The 18,108-nt window shown below is 57.1% G+C and overlaps 2 protein-coding genes across 2 annotated transcripts; both read left to right on the top strand.

The window, feature by feature from the left end:
- Positions 1 to 6,834: 6,834 nt before the first annotated feature.
- Positions 6,835 to 11,287, top strand: SMIM34A (small integral membrane protein 34A). The gene is made up of 2 exons (XM_036351801.1): positions 6,835 to 7,525; positions 10,843 to 11,287. Exons 1-2 carry the CDS (start codon positions 7,519 to 7,521, stop codon positions 11,247 to 11,249), a joined length of 414 nt encoding a protein of 137 aa, XP_036207694.1. The 5' UTR covers positions 6,835 to 7,518; the 3' UTR covers positions 11,250 to 11,287.
- A 4,511-nt stretch (positions 11,288 to 15,798) lies between these two features.
- Positions 15,799 to 17,628, top strand: FAM243A (family with sequence similarity 243 member A). Its single transcript, XM_036351800.1, has one exon. It carries the CDS (start codon positions 15,799 to 15,801, stop codon positions 16,549 to 16,551), a length of 753 nt encoding a protein of 250 aa, XP_036207693.1. The 3' UTR covers positions 16,552 to 17,628.
- The last annotated feature ends 480 nt before the right edge of the window (positions 17,629 to 18,108 follow it).

Consider the following 18,108-nt stretch of genomic DNA (forward strand, 5'->3'; position numbering starts at 1 on the left):
AACCCTAACCAATAACCCTAGCCCTAACCTAACCCTAAACCTAACCAATAACCCTAACCCATAAACCTAACTCTAACCCTAGCCCTAAAACCTAACCCTAACTATAACCATAATCCTAACCTTAACCCTAACATTATCCCTACCCCCTAAGCCTAACCCTAAAACTAGAGCTAATTTAACCCTAACCTTAACCCCTAACCCAACCCTATCCCTAAACCCTAACCATAAACTATAACCAGAACCCTATCCCTAAACCCTAACCCTAACCCTAACCCTAGCCCTAGCCCTACCACTCACCCACAGTGAATGAGGGTGGGTCCCTGTCCCCCGCTGCCCACCTGCTCACCCACCCCTGCGTCTCTCACACTCGACAGTCTTCCGAAACCCGCTGCTGTCTAGTTAGAGACACAATGCAGGAGGCAAGCTGGCTGGGCTCACCCCCAGGCCAGAAAGGCTCCCCCAGGACAAGGGCGGGCTCAGGACAAACTTGGCTACGAAAGGCCTGAGCCAGCAGGAAGCAGGGAGAATTCCCCGGGACCCACGGGAAAGAGCCCCGGGCTCCAGATGGCTCTTCACACACGGCTTTGGAGTGAGGGTTTAGTGAGGGACTCTATTGCTTCCTGTCGCTGCCATGGCCATTTACCACAGGATTAGTGGCTTGAAACAGCCACGATTTATTCTCGCCCAGTTCTTGAAGCCAGAGGTCCGAAATCTCGGTGTCGGCAGCGCCATACCCTCCTTGGGGTCCTGGGAGAGGTCCCTTCCCTTCCAGCCCCTGAGCGCCAGCTCTCCTTGGCTGTGGCCGCATCCTCCGCTCTCGGCGTCCATCTCCTCCTCTGGGGCATCCTTCCTCCTCACAGAGCGAATCCTGGCTCCAGGCCCACCTCCTCCAGGTGCTCTCATCGGTGGGCCCTTCGCTGATCACATCCGCAGCGGCTCCTCCAAACAAGGCCGCGTTTTGAGGTTCTGGGCGGACACAGCCCCTTACAGGGGTTCCGGGCCGACGGGAAGAGCGATGCCAGGCGCGGAGCTCGGTGTTAACCGTTCTCACCACACGGAAGTCGCTACCGTCAGCCCAGCTGTGGCTTTCCCACCTGCAGTTCGCCGCGTGTTCCTGTCCCTCGGCTTTTCCAGCGAGCTGGGCGGTCCGGGTCCGGGAAGGAAAACAAGCCTCACGCTCTGTGTCGGCAGAGCAGTTAGTGGGGGAATGGGTTCAACAGGCGCAGAACCCAAGGGGCGACCCAGGGAAAGAGGCTGAGAAACACAGAGACTCGCTCTGAAGTCGGACAGGCAGGCGGCCGATGAGGACCCCCCCAGGGCTGGGCGGGAGTTTGATTGGTTAGGTATGGACAGAGTTTGGATTTTAAAAATCAATAACCATCATTAGGCCCATATTTATGCACTTTACAATGTTTGTTTTTTTAATGCTTTTGTATGTGTGCGTGTAAAATCCAGGTACTAACCTTTGTGATGCTAGAAAACCCATGCGGCCCCATCATACAAACATGGCTGTGTCATCAGCGCCCTCTATTGAAAGCCCTCCTGCTGGACACCCCAGGAGTCCCCCCCCCAACCCCCCCCCCCCCCCCCCGCAGCTCCGCGGGGTGACCCGGTGATTATAGCAACCCCTCGCCACCAGGGGGCAGAGCATCCACATCCATCTGAGTCCCAGCGTCCGCCTCCAGGTGGCTCCCTGGGAGACAGGTGCTGTCCGCATCAGGACAGCCTACACGGAATTACTGAGGCAGCCCCTGCGGGAGGGGAGGGTGAGTGACTGAATTTCCAGGGCTTTTGTTTGTTTTTGTTAAAAGTCTGGGCAGCCACAGGTGCAGTTCTCACCTCATTTGTCCCGCAGGCTGTTTCTCTAAGAACAGGGTGAACTTCCTACAAGAAGATGCTAACGGGCGGAGACCAGCTCTAGGGGTAATAGATGCTTGTGAAGAAAATAACAGACCATTAAAGGGCCGCCGCTCCGAGGAGCAAGAGGGTCTGGGCTGCGGTCAGAGGTGCTCTCTGCATGCACAGGGGCGCCCAGCTTTTCCACGAGGACGGTCTGCACCACGCGCCGATGGGCACCTGCTTACCCTGCTCAGCGACGCGCCGATGGGCACCTGCTTACCCCGCTCAGCGAGGCGCCGATGGGCACCTGCTTACCCCACTCAGCGACGGGCCGATGGGCACCTGCTTACCCCGCTCAGCGAGGCGCCGATGGGCACCTGCTTACCCCGCTCAGCGAGGCGCCGATGGGCACCTGCTTACCCCGCTCAGCGACGGGCCGATGGGCACCTGTTTACCCCGCTCAGCGACGCGCCGAAGCTTGTTCCTCTTGGTGCACAGACACCGCCTCCGGCCTTTTGATGCGTGAGGAGGACCCCGCGGTGTGGGTCTCACACTGGCTTCAGCCGCTCTCTCGTTGGGCATTAGGTGGCTTCCAGCCTTTAGCTGTGACGATGGGGCCGTGACAAGCGCTGGAAACGGCTCGCACACACAGACCCCAGAACGCCTGGAAGCCGGAGCGGTCAGAAGGCGGGCGGGCGTGCTGTGACACGTTAACAATGTCACTGTCCTCGCTAATGCTGGTGACAGGAACTGACCCCCATGGGCGTCGCCGTGTGTCCCGGCCGTTCTGACAGCGCTGTGGCCTGTGCCGGAGGCCGTGGCAGACCCATCGCACAGGCGGCCTTCCAGGTCAGCAAGCGGGAAGTGAGTTCTCCGGGTAGCTGAATGTGCGTGCCTAGCGCCCTGCCTGGGAACGAGCATATTTTGATGTTTTGAAAACATTCACACTTCCTTTTCTGTGACTAGTTTTTCCTGAATTTGGGCCATTTCCCTGCCGGGGTGCTGCCCTGTTTCTTAATGTTAAAAGCCTTTGCGATATGAAGAAATCGGTCTTTTTATCACATGTGTTGCAAACGATTTCCCCCAGTTCGTCCTTTATTTTCTTCTTGAGTCTGTTAATAGCCTTTTGTTTTTGCTGCAAAGCACTTGTTATTTTATTTATTTATTTGTTTTAGAGAGAGGAAGGGAGAGGAAGAGTGAGAAACATCAACGATGAGAGAGAATCATCGGCTGGCTGCCTCCTGCACGCCCCACACTGGGGATGGAGCCTGCAACCCAGGCCTGTGCCCTGACCGGGAATTGAACCGTGACCTCCTGGTTCATAGGTTGATATTTAACCACCGAGCCACACAGGCCGGGCTACAGGCATGTATTTACTGACATTTTCTTCAATGCAGCGCTCACACCCGGAAGTTCAGAAGCACTCGTTTCTCTTTTATTTCCTCTTTTGGGGGAAGTCAACCCCACATCGTCGCCACCTTTGCTCCCACGTCCTCGAAGCTCCCTGCTCGTCAGCGGACCAAACACACAAAAGGAAAGCCGCACCCTGGCCCTGCAGCGCCGTCCCCAGCGGCACCGGAGCCGGGCGCGCTCAGCCCAATCGTGGGCCTGGCCTGGCGGACGGCTGGTGTGACTGCCTGGCGGGCGGGTCCGTCTGGGCTGCCCGAGGCCCAGGAGGTACACCCGGAGGAAGGCTGTCCTGGCCCGGCACAGGCTGCTCACCCCTCTGTTGTGTAAGCACTGGGAGGGGGTGGCATGGCCACTCTGCATGGGGCCAGCAGCTGCCCTGCCTGTGACCATGGGCTGCGCCACCCCCTCCAGGGGGCACTTTAGACGGAAGAGAACACCCCTTGAAGAAGAGCATTTGTATTGTCTGCATAAACCCTGACCTGTCTTCCCTCCGCCCACCGGGGCTCTGGGGTTAGAGAGACAGCGGAGAGGGTCCCGTGAAGGATGCGACCAGGTGAGGCGGGGGAGTGACCACAGCTCAGCGCTCAGTTCTGGGAGCCGCAGGCGGAGCAGAGCCAGGAAACGGCGTGAGCAGCCCCGCCCCCCGCCCCTGTCACTCACCCTCCACTGAGCAACACCCATTATCCTGGCTTTTTAAGAAATCCTTACTTAATGGTATTTTTTCCATTGCTTTTTAGAAAGAGTGGAAGGGAGGAATAGAAGGAGAAAGAGAGAGAGAGAGAGAGAGAGAGAGAGAGAGAGAGAGAGAGAGAGAGAGAGAGAAAGAGAAGCATCAATGTGAGAGAGACACGTCAATTGGTTGCCTAACACACACACCTGGATCAGGGCAGGAGGATTGAACCTGCAACCCAGGTACGTGCCCTTTACCAGGAATAGAACCCGGGACCCTTCGGTGCGTGGCCCGATGCGCTAACCCCTGAACCACGCTGGCAGGGACCATTGTCCTGACTTTTAACACCATAGTATGATTGACCAACAAGGAGGGCTCCAAGGTCACGGATATGCCTGGGCGGTGACGGTCCACAGCTCCGCCTGCAGGGCAGGTGACCCTGGCCCGGCTTGAAGGGGACGTGCAGGCTGTGGGGGAGAGCAGCTTTGGCACTGGCCCCCGGAGCTGTGTGACACGGGCACGTCACTCTCAGAGCCGGAGAGAGCATCCCTGCTGTCTGTGGGCACCACTGCTGTCCTGCAGGGACTCCGGCAGCAGCCCCGTGGGAAGCCCTGGCACAGGGCCTTCCCTGACCGAGTGCCCTGCACAGGGGGACGAAGGCCACCTTCCCCGGGGCCCCCGGTTTCCGGGGCCGAGCTGGATGCCGCCCCTGCGACTGGACAGGTGACTCAGCTCTGAAGCTGCACCGTGGGCAGCAGCTTCCCGCGCCCCTCCCTGTCCCCAGGCGCCTGTGTTGGCAGCGCTCCCGTGCAGACACCCCCACAGGGAGCTCGCCTCCCCGCCAGCTTCCTTCCTGCTTCCTGGGACCGGAGGCGGCGGGTCCCTGCCTCCCCCGCTCACAGGTGAGGAGCTGCAGACCACAGAGGACAGGGCCTTGCCCAGGGCCACACAGTGTGTCACCCGAGTCTGTGGCAGAGCCCAAGGCCACGGTCCCACCCTCCAGGCTGGAGACAGCAGGAACCTAAACAGAACTTTAACAAAGGATAGTATTCCATCAATGCCTATATTATTAAAATACTAGTGGCTCGGTGCACGGATTAGTGCACATTGAAAGGAAATTAATTAGAAGAAATATTTTAATATCGCTGTTTATCCTTTCTCTATAATAGAAGTGTCAACCAAATTCACAATCAACAGTGACAGATTGAAACACACGCATGCAATTGGCGCCAGTGAGAGCTTTATATGTACCGTGCATGCGCGAGTCAATGTTTATTTTTAAATTTCCAGTGCATGTCATATGTCCTGGCTGGTCAGTCAGTCGGACAGACAGACGGTCGGTCAGTCACTTAGCCTTTTATATATTAAAATATAACACACAAACCATAAAAGTCACAGCATACAGTTCAGTGGCTTTAGTGCATTCACAGAGTTGTGCAACCAGCACTAGACCATCACCCTCCCAAGCCCCTCCTCAGCCCTAGGCAACCGCCAAATGGACTGTCTACAGATTTGTCTGTTTTCGACATTTCCTATCAATGGACACACACAATATGTTGACCTTTGTAGCTGACTTCTTTCACTTAGCAGTGTTTCCAAGGGTTATCTATTTTGTAACATGTATCACTTCTTTGTCTTGCATAGTGTGGATAAGCCACACGTTCTGTGTCCTTCGTCAGCTGGTGGACGCTGGGCTGTCTCCACTGTAGCCGCTGGGAGTCATGCACTATGGGCACTTGTGCACGGTCTGAATGTGTCTCCTTTCTCTGGGTGGGGGCCTTGGAGGGAAGTGCTGGGCCCTGGGCCTGCGCTATAATTTACTTCTCTAGGTCCCATTGATGTAAACTTGATCAAAGTACACTTTAAAAGCCAACAGCCTGCCCTGCCTGGCCGGTTGCTAGGTGTTTAGAGTGTTGTCCTGTGGACTGAAGGTCCCAGGCTCCATTCCCAGTCAAGGGCACATACCTTGGCTGGAGGTTCGATCCCTGACCTCGGTTGGGGCATGAGCAGGAAGCAACCAATTGATGTGTCTCTCTCACATTGATGTTTCTCTTTCTCTCCCCCTCCTCTCCCTTCCTTACACTCTTTCTAAAAAATCAATGGAAAACCTTGGGTGAGAATAAAAATGAATATATTCATTAAGCCCGGCTGCTGTGGCTCAGTGGTTGAGCATCAACCTATGAACCAGGAGGTCCTGGTTCAATCCCCAGTCAGGGCACAGGCCCGAGTTGCGGGCTTGATCTCCAGTGGGGCACGTGCAAGGGGCAGCCAATCAATGATTCCCTCTCATCATTGATGTTTCTCTCTCTCCCTCCCTCTCTCTTCCTCTCAGAAATAGCCTATCTAACAATAGACAAACATGGTAATTGACCGTACCTTCGCTACGCCTCCCATTGGCTAATCAGCGGGATACGCAAATTAACCGCCAACAAAATGGCTAATTTGCATACTGCAGGCAGGGTGGGACACCGGGAGCCACCAATCGGGCCCCCGTGTGCCGCCTAAGCCCCAGCCCCAGCCAGGACCCCCGTGTGTGGCCCTGGGCAGCGGGACCCTGCGGCTGTGATTGTGATCGTGATCAGAAACCAGGCCGCAGGCAAGGCAGCACCCTGGAACCCAGGAGACCATCGGGGAGGTCTGTAGGTGAAGCAGCAATCAAGCTATGAGGGGGAGGTTGGGGGGCGGAAGGAGCTACAGGAGCAGCTCTGGCCGAGACTGAAGACTCCCGCCGGAGCGAGGAGCAAAGACTGAAGGCTCCAGCCGCAGCGAAGACTGTGTCCAGAGCGAAGATGGAAGGCGGTGGCCAGAGTGAAGGTCTGGGTCCCGGGTGCCAGAGGAAAACTGGTGCTGGCAGCCAGGGAAAGAAGGCCTATCGCACGAATCTTCGTGCAACGGGCCTCTAGTATTAAAAATAAGTAAATAAAAGCCCACACCCCTCACAAGTGTGGCAGGTCATGGTCCTGTTAGTGGGGAGTCTGAAGGAATGGGGGGGACCCTTTCCAGGGCTAGGATAGGCCCACTTCATGGAGTGTCTGTGACTCAGACACTCCTCCCGCCTGGCCGGGGCCCACTGCTCCCTGACCCTGCAGGGCTGTGTCCTCCACGGCCTCCTGCCTGTTTCCAAGCCAGGACAGTCCCAGAGGAAGTTGGTGACTGGCCCCTGGAGCCTCCTGGCCCCGTGACATGGCCTCGGCACACCTGCCCCTGCCCCGCCCACTGCAGGTGCAGACCGGGGAGTTCAGGAGCCACCAGGCTATAGGGCGGGAGCCAGTGGCAGGAGAGGCCCGCCCCGTGGGCTGCAGGGGATGGGAAGGCTGGAGGCGACGGGAGGGCTGGACAACCCTTGGGACCAGCATGGGTTCCAACAGCTCCTTCGCTCCAGACCGTCCCCAAGAGCCAGAGCAGGAGGTGCTTCTATTCTGCGCCAACAGCAGACAGACCCTCAGTTCTCTGAGTAACTGAATGAGCAGCAACTCACCCAGCTCCGTGCTGCAGTTTCTGCCTGGCGCTGCCCTGCTGCCTGGGGGTGTGTTACTCCTGCTCAGGGACCTCAGCACCTGACCTCAGGGGCACGGCGCCCACGGAAGAGGAGCTCCCGCATGGAGGGTGAGTGATCTCCCGTGCCAGCATCGCGCCCTGGCGTCACTTGTACATTTCACATCCGCACACTGCGGACGCCACAGGGGGAAGGCTTGTTTCTTCTGCGGGACGTTTACCCACGGAAGCCCCCCAGCCCGCCCTGCCGCCCTCAGGAAAGGGAGGGAGAGAGCCGCGTGTTTCGCCGATTCACAGGCTGGGCTTTGTTCACGTGGGAAATAGCCCGTTTCCAAGCGCGTTCCTGTGTGTAGTTTTCAGTTGGGTGTTTTTATATGTGTCTGCACATATGGCATCATTTCATTCCGTAACAATTCCAGAACGTTCTATGAGTTCCTCCGCGTGTTCCGCGTTTAAACAAGTCCTCTTGCCCTAATTAAGTTCATGATGTTCCTGGCGGGTTGCGCTGCTTTTTAAAATAATTATGGGCATTTCCCCTTCTGAAGTTCGCGAGCGTTCCACCAGCTGTGGTGTGGAATTCCTGAGGGTGGTGGTGTTTCTCACGACTTAGTCTGCTCATTCGGGCGATGCCAAATTGGTGTGCAGAGTTTATTTTTAACCGGCTTCTCCTTCATCTGAAAGCACTCAGGTTACTGGTCCATGTGGAACTTAATGAACCAAACTACCAAGCAAGATAGAGGCCGACTCTTAGAGAGCAGCTGCCAGCCTGGGGGGCGGGGAGGTGGTGGTGAAGGGATTGAGCAAAACAGAAAAAATAGAGGGAATTGGTGGACAGGGACAATAGTGCGGTGGTTGCGGGGGGGGGAGGGGGATGGGTGAAGGGGGAGAGGGTACAGAGGGGATACAAGGTGATAGAAAAAATACATACATACATACATACAAACATACAAACATACATGTAATAAGGTTATTCACGCGTTCTGATAATAACTCCCGTAAAAAATACCAGCCTCTCTGAATCTTGCGTCAGCGAGATGAATTAGCAACAACATCACATAGAAGCATTTATTGAGCCTTCGGTGCCCCCCGCAGCGGGCCACGGGCTCACACTGTGACACGTCTGACTCCATCTGTGCTCACGAGGCCCCCGACACGGGACTCGGCCCGGAACGCTCCAGGGAGGCCCCCGTTCCTCACTGCTCCTCGCTCAGTCCTTCCTGCTCGCGGCTCCTGGGAGCGAGAACAGTTTTGGGTTAAACAGCAGTTTAGATGCTAATCTCCTGGCCTGGGAGGGCACCGGCTTTCCCCAAGGGCACTGCGCCGGCCGGACAGCGCCTGCTGGGGCTCTGCGGCTTTAAAGCCATTTCTTTGTGAAAATAAATGCACACAGTACACGATGTACTAGAGGGCGTCCGGGCAAAGCCATCTCCCCCCCATTCCTCCCGTGGGCACCGCAGGTCCCGACTCTGCCTATTCTCCTAGAGATATTTACATTTCATATATATCATATTTCATATATATTATATTTCACAAAAATTTATATTTCACATATATTTATATTTCACATATATTTACATTTCACACATATTTACATTTCACATATATTTACATTTCATATATATATCTATATCCCATATATATTTATATTTCACATATATATGTGAAAGCTTCAAGCAGATAACACATCCCCCCCTTCATTTACACACATGATTGCACATTATGTCTCACTTGGGTTACTTTTTAATTAATATTTAGTACCAAAAACGCTCTTATTGATTTTCGTGGCTGCATAGTACTCCACTGCACGGGGTCCCAGAATGCACTGCACTGTCTGAAGGCGTGCTGCTCAGGCTGTTTGCGGGCAGCAGCAGGGACTACCTCACACACGCGCTGCTCCCACCAGGCCCCCGCGGGGCCACAGGACGCGTTCCCGCAGGCGGAGGCCGGGCCAGAGGTGAGTGGTGCTGTCGCGCCCTGCGGACTGGGCGTGCGACGTCACCTCACAGCAGCCACGCAAACACATCCACAGTGCGTTCTGAAACTGCATTTGCAGCCGATAGGCAACAAAACAATATTTTTTTGTACTTCTGACTTGCATTTTTCTTGTTGTGAGTAATAGTGAGAAGCCTTTTGCATGTTCTATAACTTAATTGTCTGTATCCTTAACATATTTTTTTCTACTGGCATTTTGGGCTTTTTCTTCCAGAACCAGAAGCTATGAAGAGAAACTCAGGGGTATAAATTGTAAATTTTCTCATTTGTCGTTGTTCTTGGTTTAATAGTAAGCAGAAACAACATTCTTCTATTAGCTGAATTAACATTTGTTTTCTTTTGTCTGCTTTTCTCCCCTTCTGAGTTTTGGGTTAGGGTTGGGAGGGATGTCCCACTCAGAGACGATAAAGGGACCATCTACTCTGCTTTTCTCTAGCGCTTTAAATGGCTTATTTTTTTAAATATATATATATTTTATTGATCTTTTACAGAGAGGAAGGGAGAGAGAGAGAGAGTTAGAAACATCGATGAGGGAGAAACATCGATCAGCTGCCTCCTGCACACCTCCCACTGGGGATGTGCCCGCAACCAAGGTACGTGCCCTTGACCCGAATCAAACCCGGGACCCCCCAGTCCGCAGGCCGACGCTCTATCCACTGAGCCACACCGGCCAGGGCTGAATGGCTTCTTTTCATGCGGTCACCACTGACTTCTCTGCACTGATGGACAGGACGTGGGCGATGTGGGCCCAGGGCCCGTTGCTCCCGAGTGACCCCCCTCCCTCGCGGGGCAGGGACGGCCCTTTGTCACCCACAGGCCCCCGCGCTACCTCCGGGGGCGTCAGCTCGGGCCCACTGGTCTCCGTCTGAGCCCCGCCTCCCACGGCTCCAGCTGCCGTGTGTTTCAGGGAGGCTGTTTAGGGAGCATTGGGCCTGGCCCTCCAGCGCCCAGCACACCCTCTGCACAGCCCAGGAGCCCCCGCGGGCTGTGGGCAGGCACAGGGCTCATTCTCCCGAAAAGGCGAACTGCGGTCCTGCCTGGCTGGCCCTGACGTCCGGCGAGGCCGACTGCCACCCAGCACGGCTTCCCCACCTTCTTTCCCGTTCGCCTGGACAGCTCACTTCTCCCTGTGCCGTCGGTCTAGCTCCCAAAGCAATTCTCCGGCATGTTCATTGCGATGGTGCTACTTGTGCAGGTTACTTCAGGGACGATTGACGTCTTTATGATGTTTCGTCTCCTGTCCCACAGCTTGGGGTTCTGAACTCTTTGATCCTGAAAACCGTACGGACGTGCTGTCAGGCTCCTGCCCATTGACCAGGAGGTTCCCCCGCAGTCCCCGCGGTCGCTTCCCGCCGACGCGACGACCTCCGGGCACTGGCCTGGTGGCCAGCCCCGGCCCTGGATGCTGGTCTCACCTGGGTCTCTCTGTCTCTCAGTGGCTGAGTGGACCGCTCGGGGAGCCCCCAACCAGACGCAGGCGGGCGCTGCCCACACCCTGGCGCACCTGCTGCGGGACTCGGCGGAGGGGAGGAACGGCAGCGGCCCCCCCAGGGCCCTGAGGCTCCCGGACGGCACCAGCGCCGCCTGGTACATCCTCACCATCTTCGGCATCTACGCGGTGGTCTTCCTCTTCCGGTTGGCCAGCAACATCCTCCGGAAGAACGACAAGTCCCTGGAGGACATTTATTACCTAAACTTGACCTCTGAACTCAAAAAGAAAGGGCTCCCGAGCAGGGCAGCCAAGTGCTCCACGCTGACCATCAGCAACACAGCCGCCCTGCAGCCCCGCCAGGCCAGCCTGGGGCCCGGGCGCAGGGACAGCGGGCCCCACACCGAGATCTAGGGCACCCCTTGGCAGTCAGGGCAGCCAGGTCGCCACAGAAGAGGCCCAGCCTGCCTGCGGGGGGGTGGGCGGGAGGGGGGGTGCTCTGGGCTTACCTGGACCAGGGGGTTGGGGCTGGAAGGCCACCCTGGCCCGGGGCACTTCCAGGGGTGGCGCTGACCAAAGCCAGCATCCTGTGTCCTTCTCGGGCCGCCTGGAGCTTTGAGACAAGACCGTAGGGGCAGGAGGTCCCGGCCACACTGTCCCTTCAGTAGAAAAGCTTGTGTTCCAGGGAAGGGTTCGGGCAGCCACCTTCTCAGAGCTGGGAGACCCCTGGGGGCCCGGGAAGGTGGCCTTTTGTCATGGAGAGAAGGCTGAGTTTGGAGTCCAGAGGCCTGGATGAAACTTCAACTTTAGGGGTTACAAGAACTTTGGGGGGCTAGTGGCTCACCTGGGATGCGTGGGGGTTGGGATATATGGTCCCAAAGGGTCAGTCATTCTGAAGACCCCAACTGGAATGTAAAACCAGAGTCATTAACATCAGAAGTGGGTGGAAAGTTCTTCGTTTTCATTGAAACAGTGGGGTCCACTGAACAAAAGCATTCGTTTTGGAGTCAGAAGGACCCAACTCTAGTCTGGGTTCCATTAGCCACCACTTGGGTGTGAATCTGTTTCATTACAGATAAAATGAGGGCAATGACGCCAGTTCTTCAAGCCTTCCAAAGTACGTAAGAGCTAATGAGGTCATGCACGTGAATGTATTTTGAAAAGTAAAATAAATACATAATTATAATCCTTGTGTTGTTGGTGTTCGTGGTGATTATAGCTGATACTGGTGTTGGGTTGATTGATGGTGGTGGTGGTGGTGGGAGGTTGATGTAGATGATGGTAGTGGTGGTGAATGGTAGTGACAGTTGATACTGGTGTTGGTGTTGGTGAGGTTGATGTGGATGGTGGTGGTGGTGATGATGGTTGTTGTAGATGATGGTGGTGGTGGTGATGGTAGTGACAGTTGATACTGGTGTTGGTGAGGTTGATGTGGATGGTGGTGGTGATGATGGTTGATATTGATGGTGGTGGTGGTGGTGATGATGGTTGTTGTAGATGATGGTAATGGTGGTGGATTGTAGTGACAGTTGATACTGATGGTGGTGGGGAAGTTGATGTAAATGGTGGTGATGATGATTGATGTTGATGGTGGTGGGGAAGTTGATGTAGATGGTGGTGGTGATGATGGTTGATACTGATGGTGGTGGGGAAGTTGATATAAATGGTGGTGGTGGTGATGATTGATGTTGATGGTGGTGGGGAAGTTGATGTAAATGGTGGTGGCGATGATGATTGATGTTGATGGTGGTGGGGAAGTTGATGTAAATGGTGGTGGCGATGATGGTTGATGTTGATGGTGGTGGGGAAGTTGATGTAAATGGTGGTGGCGATGATGGTTGATGTTGATGGTGGTGGGGAAGTTGATGGAGATGGTGGTGGTGGTGATGGTTGATACTGATGGTTGTGGGGAAGTTGATGTAAATGGTGGTGGCGATGATGATTGATGTTGATGGTGGTGGGGAAGTTGATGTAAATGGTGGTGGTGATGATGGTTGATGTTGATGGTGGTGGGGACGTTGATATAGATGGTGGTGGTGCTGATAGTTGATGCTGAGTGGTGGTGGTGTTGATGGTTGATATTGATGGTGGTGGTGATGATGGTTGTTGTAGATGATGGTAGTGGTGGTGGATTGTAGTGACAGTTGATACTGATGGTGGTGGGGAAGTTGATGTAGATGGTGGTGGTGATGATGGTTGATGGTGATGGTGGTGGGGAAGTTGATGTAGATGGTGGTGGTGATGATGGTTGATACTGATGGTGGTGGGGAAGTTGATGTAAATGGTGGTGGTGATGATGATTGATTTTGATGGTGGTGGGGAAGTTGATGTAAATGGTGGTGGTGATGATGGTTGATGCTGATGGTGGTGGGGAAGTTGATGTAAATGGTGGTGGTGATGATGGTTGATGTTGATGGTGGTGGGGAAGTTGATGTAGATGGTGGTGGTGGTGATGGTTGATACTGATGGTTGTGGGGAAGTTGATGTAAATGGTGGTGGCGATGATGATTGATGTTGATGGTGGTGGGGAAGTTGATGTAAATGGTGGTGGTGATGATGGTTGATGTTGATGGTGGTGGGGATGTTGATATAGATGGTGGTGGTGCTGATAGTTGATGCTGAGTGGTGGTGGTGATGATGGTTGATATTGATGGTGGTGGTGGTGGTGATGATGGTTGTTGTAGATGATGGTAGTGGTGGTGGATTGTAGTGACAGTTGATACTGATGGTGGTGGGGAAGTTGATGTAGATGGTGGTGGTGATGATGGTTGATGTTGATGGTGGTGGGGAAGTTGATGTAGATGGTGGTGGTGGTGATGGTTGATACTGATGGTGGTGGGGAGTTGATGTAGATGGTGGTGGTGGTGATGGTTGATGCTGAGTGGTGGTGGTGGTGCTGATGGTTGATATTGATGGTGTTGAAATTATATTAGGAAGTTTAATCAGCAGAAGCAAGTCAGTGGGACCCAGCGGGCAGCCAGGCTGTGCTCCCGCCGGGCTGGATGTGTCCGGACAAGGGTCGGTGAGGCTTTGTGCGCGAGGACAGAGGACAGCTCTGCTCCGGGAGAGGCGCAGGGGAGCAGGTCTGGCCCCCTTGCAGCCCGAGTTCCTGAAGTCCACGCGGGAGTCCTGAGGCTGCTTCCGTCTCAGGCAGCCAGGTGTGGCTTCCTCCCTGGGGAAGAACCTGAGTGTCTGGGCAGACAGGCCCACACCTGGACCACACCACGGTGCTGTGGGGAAGGGGGATGGAAGCAGGTGGGCAAGCGGGTGCCCATGACGGTGCCATAGGAAGAAAGCAAACATGTACGAACACTACCAAGTGCTAGGACGCTGGCCAGCGGAGCTGATGCCCTCACACGCTCCATGGGGTGGCAACATTAGGGAAGTGAGGCCCAGAGCGGCGAAGAGAGCGGCTCATTGTCACACAGCCGGCGGGAAATTCAAAGCTTGATCCATCAGATCCCAAAGTTCCTGTGACATTCCCATGAATACACTGCTATTTCCCTGCAAGGTGAGGAGGGGGAGGGCAACCGCTCGGGCTCCGTGGGTCTCTCTCCTTGACATTCTGTGTCCCAGCAGGAGCCCAGTGCCCGGGCAGGGGGCCAGAAGATCGGAGCTGTGCACACAATGGCCAGAGTGGAGGGTGGCCCCTGGCCCTGCCATGGCTCTGGCCTCGGGAGTGGGGTCAGGAACCTGACAATGCCCGAGCCCAGATGGCTGAAAGAAACACCTGGGATGCCTCCCACGCAACCGGGTCTGCGGAGACCCAACTGGCACACGCACACGCCTATTCGCATGTGTGGCAACTGCTTCCATTTTATTTGTGCGGGGGTACCCCTAGTTCACAAATATCCCGTCTGATGGCTGGTCTGTGCGGGGCAGACGACCGCCCAGCAGAACTGCAGCCAGACCTGCTGTTAGGGTGTCTGTCACTGCATCTTGGGATGAGGGAAGCATGTCAGTGTCCCTGTAGAACACGAGCCACTGGGCAGGGAATGAACGAAGAGCAGAATGTGCCCGAGGAGAGCAGTCCGAGAGGAGGGCCTCCCTGGGAAGCGGTGGGTGTCCTCTGGGGCTGCAGGGCTCTGGCTGGGTCAGGGAAGGAGCTGAGGTGTTGCCTTAAGTCATGTGGAGACAGGGCCACACTGTCCCCTGGCGGTCCTTCCTCACCTCGACTCCGAGGTGGGAGGTGACTGGAGGAAGCTGGTTCGCATCCAAGGAGGCAGGACAGGAAGAGGAAGGGCTCTCGAGGTTCTGGCCTCCAGTGCAATGGTTTGCTTCTGTCCAGGCCCCGCGCTGCGGCCGAGCAGGCCACCCTGGTCCCACCCAGGCGCTGGCCAGGCCTCTGCATCGTCTCTGCAGGGGCGGCTGCTGGCCGGGCACCGAGTCCCCTATCAGTTCCTCTCAGGCCCCAGGGTTCCAGCCACCACCTCCAGGGCCGGGCAAGTGCCCTTCCCCCTGCGCTCACAGCAGCGGGAAGACCTGGGGGACACAGGGAGGAGGCACCATCTACAGGCCATGGAGAGGCAGCGGGCGAACCCCGAACCGCCAGCACCTGACCTGGGACCCCCCCCTCCCCCAGGACTGTGGGAAAGTGACCCTGTCTAAGCCAAGCAGCCGGCGACACTGTCACGGCAGCCCTGGCAGACGAACAGCTGCCCATCATGCCGGCCTCAGGCAGAAGCCACACACACATCTCCCATGGGGGACGTATCATGTCAGCCAGAGGGAACTGTTCTGAACGTGTCCCGTGATGTTCTCACATCCCAGTGTGTCCGTGGGCAGGCCCAGCAGGAAGGCCCTTGTGAGGTCATCGCCCTGGCGTGTCCGTGGGCGGGCCCAGCAGGAAGGCCCTTGTGAGGTCATCGCCCTGGCGTGTCCGTGGGCGGGCCCAGCAGGAAGGCCCTTGTGAGGTCATCGCCCTGCTCCGGGCAGAACGCACAGAGGGAGACGGGGGGGCGCCATGCCCCGCTGTGCACACCCTCTCTTTAGAAGCATCGTCATCAGGAGTCCGTTTGACAGCATCAAGAGGAAACAATGCCTCCAGTACCTGAAGACGCTGAGAGCGCTGCAGTTTGACGGGTTCACGACGGTGTACCTGGGGGAAACAGAGATCCCCGAAAGCCTGGCCACGGGGGAGGACTTCAGGGGCGAGCTCTGCGTGCCGAGTCCGAGCTGGTGCGTGGTGCACGCGGGGGGCAGCCAGGGCTGGGTGCCGTGGCGGTACCGGGTATTCCTGAGAGACGAGCTGAGCGTCCGCCCGGAAGACGGCTTCTTCGCCGAGTTCTGCGAGGTGGTGAGGAAGGCCTACGGGAAGTGCGCCATCGTGGTCAAGGACGCCCGGCGGCCGGAGGCCAGGCCCAACGAGGACGGGGAGCCCCAGGCCCGGGCCCGTGCCCGGTCCGTCGTCAACCTGACGAGCATCGCCTGCTGCCCCGACGTGGCCAAGGCCTGTGGGCACGAGCTGCTCTGCCTGCCTCCCCCGTACAACTACCTGAACCCGCTGGACCTGGCCTGGTCCGCGCTCAAGTGGTTCATCATCAACCACAGGAAGGAGTTCTGCCTGAAGTCCATCGACAGCCTCTACACGTACCAGTTCCTCCTCCTCAGTGACCTCATCAGCAAAGGGATGGAGAGCGTCGGCCCCAGCAAGTGGAGGACCCTCATCAACAAAGTGCGCAGGTGGGAGAACTACTACCTTGGCAAGTTCTCTTAAGGGCGCGTCCTCGCCGAGCAGCCAGGCTGGGCCCAGGCACCGTCGCGGCCCACGGCCTCCCTGGGCTCGACTCCGGACCACGGCAGCCACTGGTACTCCCACGGCGACCGCGCAGGGACGCCACGAGGACTGCGGTTCCCGGGGGCGTGGGCGAAGGGCTTCGGCTCAGTAAAGCGTCCTGGTAGCTGAGGGGTCTGGACTCCTGTGTTGAGGCGGCTTTGAGGGCTGGGCCAGGGGCGGACGGGGCAGCTCAGCTCAGGGGGCCTGGGGAGCACGGTGAACGGAGCTCAAGACTGTGCTCAGCGTGTAGGTCTCAGAAACACGGAGGAGCGAGTGCAGGCCCCAGGAAGTGTGCCCACCCGTGTCCGGCCCCAAATGACCCACGGAGCCAGCCGTGCTCCTCTCCTCCTCTGCTCAGAGGCCGGTCCCCTGCCCACTTTGCTCACCTGGAGCCAGGCCGCGGAGGAGTGGGGCCCGGAACTCGTGTTGGGTGGTTTTGCTTTTCAAACAAGAGCAGCTCTTGCTGGTGCATCCTGCTCACCTGCTCACCGAGAAAGCCTTCCGTTTTCCCACCGCAAACCCGTCTTTAAGGGTCTTCCGCCTCCTGCTGTTCTGTGTCGACACTGATTTCTGTGGTGGCAGTTTTGCCAGTTGTCTGGTCTGATGTCAGCTGAGCCTCATGCCACGTGAACCGCAGGGGTGAAGAGAACACACAGCCGCCCTCGGACCTAAGGAATGCGCCGCCTGCCGGCAGGAAGGCACCGAGGGCCTGCGGGTCACGGGACCGAGATGGGACTCGAGCTTCAGCTGATTGACTACGGGGCTCCCTGAGGCCCTGAGGGGCGAGGGCTCTGAAACGCTGGCACCGGCCGCCCCGGGTGCCTGGGCCTCGATACACGGTGCCCCTGCCCGACGAGTCCGGGCTCAGCGTGTCCTCCTTCAGACCTAACACCGACCTCCCTTCCTGTCTGCTCCTTAGGGAAACCCTCCCTGTGCCCCGCAGACACGCTGCCAGACACTGAGCAAAGGACACTAGTTCTGCCCTTGACACCAGCGGCAGGAAGTCAGGGAGTTCATCGCGGGCGGGCGGGCGGGCGGGGGAGATGGCGGTACAGCCCCATCCCTTTCGGGGCAGCCACGCACGGTGGGTGACGATGACAGCAACCCCACGGATGTCCTCCCGAGGTTGGCTGACAGAGCCCGGGCATCCCCAACAACCGCATCCCACGGCCTCCCGTGGGCCAGCGCGACCCGAGGTGACGGCAGTGCCGCCCTGGAGGCCGCTGCCCTGGCCTTGCCCACCTGGGGTCCAGGCTCCACTGGGTGGAGGGAGCCAGGCTGGCCAGTGGGGCTGCCGCCGCCCAGGCATGCTCTCCTCTCCTTCTTCTCATTGTTTCACAACCAGTTTTACACACGTGACCTCCTTCAGCCAGACAAGCCCCTGCACGCGGCAGGGCAGTGAGCACGAACGAGCTCCCTCCACGGGGGGCCCGGCTGTGAGGAGTGGAGACCTACCCACAGCGCTTCACACGAAACAGGAGGAGCCCCACCCCCACC

Source organism: Myotis myotis, unplaced genomic scaffold (assembly GCF_014108235.1).
Source record: "Myotis myotis isolate mMyoMyo1 unplaced genomic scaffold, mMyoMyo1.p scaffold_m19_p_2, whole genome shotgun sequence".
Taxonomy (NCBI): domain Eukaryota; kingdom Metazoa; phylum Chordata; class Mammalia; order Chiroptera; family Vespertilionidae; genus Myotis; species Myotis myotis.